This window comes from Tasmannia lanceolata, unplaced genomic scaffold (genome assembly GCF_043159265.1).
Source record: "Tasmannia lanceolata isolate RefF3 unplaced genomic scaffold, GAP_Taslan_0.1 ptg000026l, whole genome shotgun sequence".
In the NCBI taxonomy this organism is placed as follows: Eukaryota; Viridiplantae; Streptophyta; class Magnoliopsida; order Canellales; family Winteraceae; genus Tasmannia; species Tasmannia lanceolata.
This window is the reverse complement of record NW_027518703.1, coordinates 8,927,434-8,938,584: the sequence shown is the minus strand read 5'-3', so window position 1 is coordinate 8,938,584 and position 11,151 is coordinate 8,927,434. Positions and strand designations below refer to the sequence as shown.

At 37.7% G+C, this 11,151-nt stretch overlaps 1 protein-coding gene across 1 annotated transcript; it reads left to right on the top strand.

Annotated features, from left to right (window-relative positions):
* The first annotated feature begins 2,147 nt into the window (after nucleotides 1-2,147).
* LOC143858649 (LOB domain-containing protein 27-like) lies at nucleotides 2,148-5,369 on the top strand. Its single transcript, XM_077369349.1, has 2 exons — nucleotides 2,148-3,171; nucleotides 5,115-5,369. Exons 1-2 carry the CDS (start codon nucleotides 2,483-2,485, stop codon nucleotides 5,212-5,214), a joined length of 789 nt encoding a protein of 262 aa, XP_077225464.1. The 5' UTR covers nucleotides 2,148-2,482; the 3' UTR covers nucleotides 5,215-5,369.
* The last annotated feature ends 5,782 nt before the right edge of the window (nucleotides 5,370-11,151 follow it).

The following is an 11,151-nucleotide window of genomic DNA, read 5'->3' as shown; positions in this document are numbered from 1 at the left end:
TTAGAGATGGCGTTATTTAGGGGCCGTTTGGATACGCGGATTTTAGAATTTGGGATTTCTTCAAAATTATAGCTAAGAGACAAGAGAAGAAGCGGACCGGACGTCGTTTTTTACTCGTTTTTGACTTCTCGCCCTTCTTTCCGTTAACAGGAGAGTAGCAGATCATCCCATATTTCCAGGTTTTAGAAATCTTAGGATGCAGGAGAGATTTTTAAAACCTGAATTTTTTCACTTAAAATCCAAGAAATGTTGTGAGGAAAGCATACATCAGCTTGATCATGAGCCCTCTTTTACATTATTTTCAAACTAAAACCTGGATTCTAAAATCTGCGTATCCAAACTTATTAAAATTCTTGATTTTGCTCTGTTTGATCAAATATCAAGGGTGGTACTTCTATCGTACCACCTTTATGTGTTTATAGGGCCTCATGATATAATTTCTCCTAGGTGATTGAGGGTCTGCAGATGCAACAGACCATCCGCGAAATGCCTTTTATCCTGTACGCTACCAAATTCCTAAAAACATTATTAATCCATAATCATCAATAGTAGTTAGAGTTGATAATTTTAAATGTTTTTTTTTTCTAAAATTTAGTGGGCCACATGTTTGGATGATCCAAACCATTCATTTGCTGGTTCGGTCTTAGATATGTCGTGTTTCATAAATCCTCCATACGGTTATCTTGACCCTCAATCTGAAGAGGTTTCAATAATAGGCGATGTATTTAAGTTGGCGCCGAATAAATGAATGGTTTGGATCAACCCCACAAAATCATAGGATTTAAAATCACTTAGAAGCGCTTATTTACATCGATTAATGGATTATACATGAGTTTTTATATGGGGTCCACGCATGCATTTGTTTTTAAAATGTAGTGGGGTCCACATGGTTGGATGATCCAAACCATTCATTTATTGGGCCCCAACTTCAACATTCGGAAAACCAACCTCGTAGAATTATCCTAGAACTCCGATCTTATGAGGGTTACACATTACAGACACCCTCGATCTGTCTTCAGATCGAGGGTAAGGATCATCCTATGAAAAGATAATTGAGCGCAGCCTATTTAAGTTGGGGCCCAACAAATGAATGGTTTGGATCATCAAATTATGTCGTCCCACTATACTTTTTTTTGGGGGGAGGGGGGCGGAATTGACACCATATAATATCTCCATTATACACATAAAAACTAGTTGCAGTCCTGTGCGATGCACGGGTCGAAGAAAAATTAGTATTCTAAAAAACTATCTATAACTCTCTCTCTATCTACGGAATTGCAATTTTTTTTTTTTAATTTCGTGTCTCTATTCATAGAAGTCCAATAGGCATTACTCTCCATAAATATAGCGTGTATCTATCTATACACACAACTTCTATGTATCGTCTCTTTTAAGACAAAGAGAAATATACATGCCAGTTCTGTGTATAGACCCTTAATTTTAGGCGATATTTCCATTCCTTGATTTTAGTCTTTTTTTTTCAAATTTAAAATAAGAAGCGTATTTTACTATTTTAGGAGATTTAATCTGTGAAGAGATATTATTTTAATCAATCCTTGATTTTTGGCGATTTTTCCATTCCTTGATTTTAGGCGTTTTAAAGTCCGGGTGCCACATCCCTTTAACACGTTTTGAAGGTTACGTGTGATAGAGGAATACCTGTGAAACGGTGTGCTACATCCCCTTAATGCGTTATTAAATTTTGGAATGCAGTGGGGGTGACACGTGGCGCAGCCTCAGCTTCCCACATTCAGCTAATCAGAGTTAATTAGAAAAATTAGTTTAATCAAAACTAGTAAAAAAAGTCTAGGGTTTTATAAACCACAGAGGGAACATTTATGGTACAAACAATGGAGAAATTGAGCTTCCCCTCTCTTCTCACATTCGTTGCAGCTCAAAAGCTTCAAATTCAACATCCAGAGATTTTGGAGTCTTGGGACTGTAAGATAGACTTTCAATTTCCTTCAAAATTTAGATAAATTTGAATGAGTCTGGGTTGTTGCTTATTGTTTCCAACGGATCCACACGTGTCCCCCTTAAACATTCAGATGTATTGATATTCCACCCCTTAAACCTCGGATCTCCCCAAACCCCTTTACCTAAATTTGCTGCTTTTACTTTTTCCTATTCATAGCCAAATCATCAGAGATCATAACAATGAATCCGTTTCGATTTGCAACGACCCTTTCCCCCTCTCCCTTCTTCTCACGTCTCTCCTGTCTCTCTTATTTCCCCACCACCCCTCATTCAATCCCAGCACACCCAACCTAGAAAAAAAAAAAAAAAAAAAACCCAATTGCCCAATGCAAGCAAATCTTCTTTATTCAATCTCCACAGACCCAATTCAATTTATCCCTATTTGTTCATTCTCTCAATCAAAACCCAATTACCCAATTCAATCAATTCTTCTTTATTCAATCTCCACAAACCCAATTCATTTTAGCCCTTTTTGTTCATTCTCTCAAACTAGTACCCATAAAAAATGACTGTGAAGGGTGGCACGAGCCAAGCTTGTGCAGCGTGCAAATACCAGCGACGAAAGTGCGTGGTCGATTGCCCGCTCGCACCGTACTTCCCACCTGACCAGCCTAGGCAATTCCAAAATGCTCATCGATTGTTCGGCGTTAGTAACATTCTCAAAATCTTGAAACAATTGGACGCAAATCAGAGACTCGAAGCAATGCGATCCATTGTATGTCATGCCAACATTCGTGAGAAATATCCTGTTAATGGTTGTCTAGGCATTATTGTCGATCTCCAGCTCCAAATCCATCACACCCAACAAGAGCTCTATGCCGTAAATGCCCAACTTGCTATGTGTAGACAACAACAAATCTCATCTCCTTATCATCCTTCATCTCAGTTGCAATTGGCAACTACTATCAGTAATAACGGTGCTTTTCCACTGTTCCAAAATCATGATCAGCAACAACCATTTGATGGAATTCCTATTTCCACCCACCAATCTTTTCCTAATGCTAACACCACCAATGGTAATGGTAATCTCAATACTGATAATTTGAATCCTTTATGGGTTCAAAACGCTCAGTCCCAATACGTTGTCGCAGCATCGCAGCCTCATGAATATGATGAGATCTCTCCCTTCTTCGACACCATCACCATCGATGACAGACAGTCATTTATCGACTCCAAAGAGACTTATGAATCAAGGTACTTTTTTTGTCTATTGCTCTGCTTGTTTCTAATGTGATAGGAAACTAATAATTACACCCTCTCACACCATGTTTTGATCATAGTTAGAAAACATATAACAAGAAAAAATGCAAAACCAAAAGATGGGATTAAAAAGTCTCTAGCACAAAAAACAGATAGAAATGTCATCGTCGGGTTGATAAAACATGGTACAAAAACATTTTTAAATACATTAAAAAAAAAATCTAAAATACTTTTAACTACACACCATCAAATTGTAAAACCCAAAATAATAACCCATGAGGCTTCAGTTCCTTGTCTACGGGTTTGTTTCCTAATGACGTGATTGATATCCTATTTTTTAGATAAGGAAATAAGTGATTAGTAGGATAATGTAAGAGTGCAAGTAGAAGAAAGATTGATTATTATGAATTGAAAGCAATTTGAATAATGTGATAATTGATTCTTAAATAAAAAATATATTGTTTCCTTAAGATGAGAATAGACAGTGCATATGCAAATACAAGAAAATAAATAGATGGATTGAATATGGGTGAATTTGTTAAGTTTTGAATGTAAGTTAATGTTACTTTGAAGTTTTCAATGTATAAACTAATCAAAGTAGTGTATGATAATCAAATAAGTGATATCTCTTTGGATCACATTATATAAACTACTGGTTTAACAAATGCAATCGACTAATAATTGCCACTATGGGATCCTAGTAAAGTTATACATGTAGAGCAGATTTAGTGGATAGGGGGATGAAGTAAAGTTATATATGAAGTATATATTTCAGATAGTAGTAGCCGATGACAATTTGAATAAAATGATCAACCCGAATCTGACAAGACAAGATCAAGTTGATTAGCATCAAATCTGGATTGGAAGCAACTATGGAATATTGTCTATTAAGCAGTCTTATATGTATGCAAAATAAATCAACAGTAAATGGCGAAGGGGATAACTAAAAGAGTTTACAAAGAAATTAGGATAAGATTGGTTTGATTGTAATGGATCTAAGAATCAAATGGAGTTACGATTTATCACTCTGTAATGAGAAGAAAATATTTATTGTATATTCAAGTAGTGGAGTCGAAACATGGGTTTTAGAAATAGATGACAAAAAGCAGAGGTTTGTACTGTGGAGAATAGATCAGGTTAATGTGAACCTAAGCATATAAAATATTTTAGTTAATTATCTACCAAATTGTGATCATGGAAATGGAATTTAAAAAGAACCTAACAATTTAACTCAAAAAATCGAACACTAATTGTTGCTAAAAAATCTGACATAAATTATAATCTAAGTGTAAATTCAATCCAATTTTGTTATATGAATAATATTTTTATCAGAAAATGAGGATTACTTAATGAGGAAAATCAAGCACAAATTATGCTATTAGGGGTTTGATAGCAGAAATTAAATAAGATGAATGAAAATCACAGTTAAGGCCCTCCCCTATTGTCGAACCTTGATCGGATGATGAACCGGTGTAGCAACATGTTGAAGCAGATTGAGGTGGGTTTTTGAGACCCTTTTTGAAGACTGTCATGGATGCGTTTGAGTGTTGCTGCCCCAATATGGTTGTGAGAAACAAATATTTGAAGTGATGTAATGAAGAGCTTGTATGATATTTTTTTTGTTTGAAAGGTAGAGCTTGTATGATATTGTTGTTTCTTCCTTGCTGTCGCCCTCAGTTTTTATAGAGGAGCAAAGAGGGCAACAAAATCCATTTGGGAGATTCTCCGGCTGATCATTTCAAGTTTTTGAATTCTGTGACACATACACTCTTCTTCTTCATTTGAAACTTCCTTTGATGCTTATCAGATCTCTATGGGATATTCTTCGTTTTATGAAATGCTGATGTTAAACTTTCTTTGATGCTTATCATATATCTGTGGGTGACTATTTGATTTATGAAATATTGATGATGTGTTTTTTGTTCCGATATGAGCAGCTCGGAGTCGTCTTTGAAGGATACTCAATCAATAGAGCATGTGTCGGAGAATGAATTGAATAGTGTCGCTACATGCTTGACCCTCACCAGCGTCAATTGATGAGAAAGCTAGAGATAAGTACATAACGAGAAGAGGGCATTAAAATTTCTTTAAAATTATTCCTTTTAGCATCATTTTTTCCTATATTGACTTGATCTATTGAATTTCACAATTTTGAAGACTAATAAAAAGGCACAATTTGGTGTATTTGATCATTCATTTCTTCCCAATAAAAAATAATGCTGGGTGATGTTTGAGTTCTCTCTCTCTCTCTCTCTCTCTCTCTCTCTCTCTCTCTCTCTCTCTCTAGGACGCTTTCAGAGGCGAAAGGCCATGGGGAGATACCGCCTGTGATCCATGGATCTCCGATCTGGAAACCGTATCCAAGCTCCGTGGCTAGTTTGCGCTCTTTTGACTTTTCAAACTTAGCGAACTGAAACTTCCGAGTTATATGATGAAGATTGTAGGCCAAATAAGAGGCATATTTGCCCATTAGAATAAATTTCCATGTTATTTAGTTTCTAGGATTCTTATTTCCATGTTTTTAGTTTTTAGGATTTTATTTACATATTTTTAGTTTAGGACTTTTATTTTTCATGGAATTTTATTTCCATTGTCTATATATAGGCCACATGTCTTAGGGATGTGAGGTTTTTGATGAATAAAGATTGATTGGCTTCTCTCATCTACATGTTTCTTCTCCTCCCTATATTCCTCTTCTGCTCTCTAATCTCTTCTTCTTCTACTTCTATTTCTCCTCTTCTTCTAGTTCTAGTTCTCCTCTTCTCTCCTTCTCTTCTTCTATTCTTCCCTCTCTTCTCTTCTTCTTCTTCTCTTTATTCCATTTCTTCTATTTCTCTCTCCCGGTCCTGCATCAGTTAGTGGAAGAGGTACCTCGTAATGTTATAGATAATTTTGATTCCGAGGGGCTGCAAACTCAAACTCAGCAACTTGAATTAGTATTCCGATGCAGGATAATATGGTCATTAAGATGTGGAATGATTCAGTGCGTTTCAAAGTGCTCATTAGAAATATTGTGTTTCATTGTATGACGGGGATCTTGAAAACTTAGGCCGCATTGATATTCTTTTTCTTCTACGTCATGATGAGTGGAAGGTAAATGACAGTGATATGTTTAATGGCTTGGCAATGGTATGTGACTTAGTGGTTTGCATAGTGTCTATTCTTGACTTGACAACTGTGTGTAAATGACAGTGATATTTGCTTTCTCCTTGTTGCTTTCAACCATTGAATTGTGATTTGATGAATTTTTACTCTTCACACAAGTAGATCGTAAGCTAAAATTTCAGCAACCATAGGTTGCTACTGAAATTTCAGCTACGGTTGCTGAAATTTCAGCAACAATGTTTACGTCTTGACTTCTATTACTTCTAAAACAATATGCTAATACAATGATTTGTTGCTTCTGTGTCTAAGAAATACCAATGGCTTTCCTAGTCCTAAAATTTTTGTAGGCCCAAAGTTATGTTGTTTGAAGCCTTTTATGTCTTACAAAGAGGGTGATGGTAACAAATACGACCCGGAAAAAGTTTACGCGGGAAACATTTGCTTGATGATGTGTAGTGGGACGGACCCACACCTTGTATTTTTACTATGCTAGCACATGTGACCCACTAACTAGGCGTACGCATTGCTGAAATGTGAACATTAGTATTTGGAACTGATATTGGATCCCACAAAAAAGCTTTCTTTATTTGGTCCAACGTGGGGCGACAAACCCCTGAGGGGCTGTTTGGATATGTGGGTTTTAGAATCCATGTTTTAATTTGAAAGCGGTGTAAAATTCTGGATGTTACAATTTATTATCCTGGATTTTAAGTAAGAAATTCAGTTTTTAGAAATCTCTTCCCAATCCTAAGATTTCTAAAACATGGAAAAATGGGATGATCTCCTAGATGGAAAGAAGGGCGAGAAGTCAGGAAACGATGGTCTCCTTCTCTCGTCTCCCATCCAGGGATTTGAGGAAATCGAAGATTCTATTGAATGTTAAATTTTCAAGATTTCAAAGTAGTGTATTTCTTGATGACTAACACGCAACTTCAGACTTCACCCCTGTTGCTCTACAATTCCGGCTGAAGTCCTTGCAAGCGCTAAAAAGTCCATGGGAGTCCCAAGTATTCAAAGTGCAAGTCTGTGAGAGTCGCAGGTAGTCTGCTAGTCTGCACGACTTTCAAAATCTCTCATCACTTAAACCCCCCTAGAGGATTCTAAGTGACTTTACATAAAACTCAGGAGGAGATTCACATGGACTATTGGACAGACATCCAAGATGGACTCCCCATCCTGATTTCATGAGGCTAAATTTTGATGGTTTGAGAAAAGCTTTAAGAGCGACCTTAGATGGGCTTCTTCGGATGCTGTTCAACAGACTCTTGGCGGGTCTCTGGTGGATGTTTTATTAGTGGAGGGTGGCTCCTTTAATATTGTTGGATCGGTTACAGATTGTTTCAACCACCCTTTAAAGATTTGCAGGGTCCGGAGTTTCTTGACGTAGTAGAGGGCCACTCAACAATTTTTAGCATGTTTTTTAGTATGCCAATGGTGAGGCTAATCGGAAGATAGGGAGATTGATACTTTTGACCATACCTCTCTCCCCCATGGGTGTCAATGGACCCTCCGAATCCGAACCTTAATAGACATGATCTAAGCACATTAGAAGGATCCATGGACAACATAATTTGGATCCTCTTCGTAAGATCTGAAAAATTTTGGATTGTGATCCAGACATGGCAAAAAAATCAGATGGACAATGTCACGATCCGAAGTCCTTTTACTAAAATACCCTCAAAATATTTCTTATATTAAATCTTAAAGAAGGGTATTTTAATAAAATGAACTAAATATTGCTTAGCTTACGATTTTCCACTTCCCCGGTGCCTTTTCCATACATTTTTTTCTCAATCGTTTTTTCTTCCTGTAAACTTGCCACTCACCCTCAACAAGGATTAGTTACTAGAAAATTTTATCATCACACACCCTCGAACATTGGAGTTCTTTTCAACGATAAAATCCTACTCTTCATCAAAATCATGGGTTGTTATTAGGTATATTGACTAATTCTTTTCTGAATTGTGGAAGTTTTGGTTTTCATTTCAAATGAAGAAAGCTGAGATTTTCTGTTGTTTTGTAAGTAGGACCTACTAGGACACTCCGATGGACGGTCCAATTTGAATTGGATCGTGACTGGGACACAAGAAATAGGATCCGAAGAACACTCCAAATCCGATCTGACCGATAAGGGATCTGAATGGATCGTGACAAAGAGATAGGTGGATCCGATCCGAAGTGAATCCGATGACCCCCACCCCCCAACACCACTAGGATTAATTAGTCACTATATCTAATCCGAAGTGGATTAGATATAATGACTAATTCTTTTTAGAATTGAGGAAGTTTTGGTTTTTCATTTCAAATGAAGAAAGCTGAGATTTTTTGTTGTTTTGTAAGTAGGACCTACTAGAACACTCCAATAGATGGTCCGATTTGAATTGGATTGTGACTGGGACACAAGAAGTAGGATCCGAAAAAACGCTCCAAATCCGATCCGACCGATAAGGGATTTGAATGGATCGTGACAAAGGCGTAGGTGGATCGGATGACATCCCTACTCTACCCCCCTTCACGCCACCTAGGGGTGGCAACGGGGCGGGTCGGGGCCGGATGTTGGGGTCCCCTTCCCCTTCCCCTCTGCGGGGAATTTTCCCCCTCCCCTTCTCCTTCCCCTCTGCGGGGATGGTGGGGAATCCCCCTCCCCTCCCCGCGGGGAATATCTAATCCCCTTCCCCTTCCCCTTCCCCTCCCTGCATCCTTCGGGGACAAAATCCCCGCCCCGCCCCCTCTTTGGAACCCAACCAAACCAGCAAACAGAGCTTCTTTCTTCTACGTCCATTACAGACAATATTGTGATGAATGCTATGATTCTATTCATGTGATCAACAAACAGATGGACAAAATCAGAAATGCATGGATGAGACAACAAACATAAATAACAACAAGACCTCATCTTTCAGCAATTTTCTGCATAAATTATGGAATGATAAATAGGAAATGAGCACTAGGATTACCTTCATTAACAGGCAGCCAATGTGCAAAAAGTAACTATTTAAGTAATCACAATGAACTTTAAAAGTCCATAAGTGGGCGCTCACACACGCAAAATAATGTTCATTAGTTCATTCTGTATAGCATGTTAACCCCCAGATGAGCATGAGAAATGAGAATGGAGAAGAGAACAAAATCAACAATTGACTTATTTCTTTAACTGCAATTCAGTCTAGTGCTGACATGAAACAAATTTCTAGTAGCTAAATTTTTCTTGTTGAAAATTAAAACCTGCAATCCAACCCTAAAATTCTGTTGGCACTACGATTTTTTAATAATTGCATACACTCTGTGTCTCAGGCTCTCAGCTTGTCTTTATTATGTCAACATCTGTGAAAAGGTTATTATAGTTCCCAAAATGCTCTCAGAAGCTAATTAAAAGGAAAAGACAAGCTAAGTTTATGTTTGGGGGAATCTTGTAGCCGATCCACAGAGTTTCTAGTAGTTTTCCTTAAAAAAAACACTTAAAAATTTACAAAAAAATTGCATTGATTAGCGAGGCGGGGCGGGGCGGGGACAACTCCATCCCCTTCCCCTTCCCCTTTCAAATCGGGGAATCCCCTCCCCAAACGGGGCGGGGCGGGGCGGATCCCCGCTTTTTCGGGTGAAATTGCCAGCCCTAACGCCACCCACTCTCTCTCTCTCTCAATCTTTTGTTTTTGATATTTTATGTTTCTTTTCCTTTTTCTGTGGTGTATGACGTGACCTCCATTATGGTTGTTGATTGCTTCTTAATTTAATTTATTAGCCATTCAAAAAATAATATTATCATTTTGTATGGACCCAGTTCCACCTGTAGAGTGATCAAGTTCATGAATATTGTTAGGAAGTCCATTAATATGCAACCATCCAAACTGTTGATTTTTGCAGGTCCCTATCTCGAAAATGGTATCTTTGTTCAGGCTCAGTCATAGATCCAATGGGTTGCCCTGTGATGACCCATCGGATCAAAGGTCCCCGATCACCAAGTACCTATGCACACGTACCTATGCCACGTGTGCATATGTACTGAGTCACGGTCCTTTTCATCAAAGAAAATACATATCCTCTTCCATTGACCTCAATGAGAAAAACTACTAGACATTAGGTGTGGGAGACTGAGAAAGAGAAGACAAATGGACATGCATGTTATTTTTTAATCGATCTGTCACTGTTTTTTAAATTGTCAAATTTGAATCAGAAAACATTTTCATGGAACCGTTGTGATTATCAAAATATAGAAATTACTAATTTAAAGTACTAAACCAGTGCCCTTATTCTTTCAGATGTGACTTGAATGAGATGACATTGGTGGTCCTCCCTTAGTTTTATACTTAGTAAAAATGCACGTGTGATGCCCGTGACATCCATTTAAAATTGTACATACCACATCATAGGTTAATCTAAATCGTCCATGTGATGGAGCATAACATCAATAGGTTGTGCCTGTAAAATCATTTACATAGGCTGATCCTAGCCCTCCAATCTATAGAGGTTTTCATGATTGTTGTTCCTCTTAAGGTGCCCAGAATTCGTCAATATTTTTACAGGTGTCATGCATTCGTAATATCAACAATCTGTGATTTGACCCGCACATAGTGAAAAAGGAAAAGTAATTTTTTTCTTCATCGTTAGGGGTGCAACTTGGGTGTCAACCTGACCCAGTTCGGGTTGGGTCGGGCCGGGCTGACCCGATTTGATATGATACCAATTGTTGAGCACCTCAACTCAAGCCGGTTTGTTTTGGATTTTGAGAACCAGTAGTGAGTCACCAATAATCTGTTTTTAACTCACAATCGATTCTCAAAATCCAAACCAAAGAGAGACTAATAATTAACAAAGGGAAATATTATCCGCACTACTATATTTTGATGATCACACTCCTCACTTTATTCA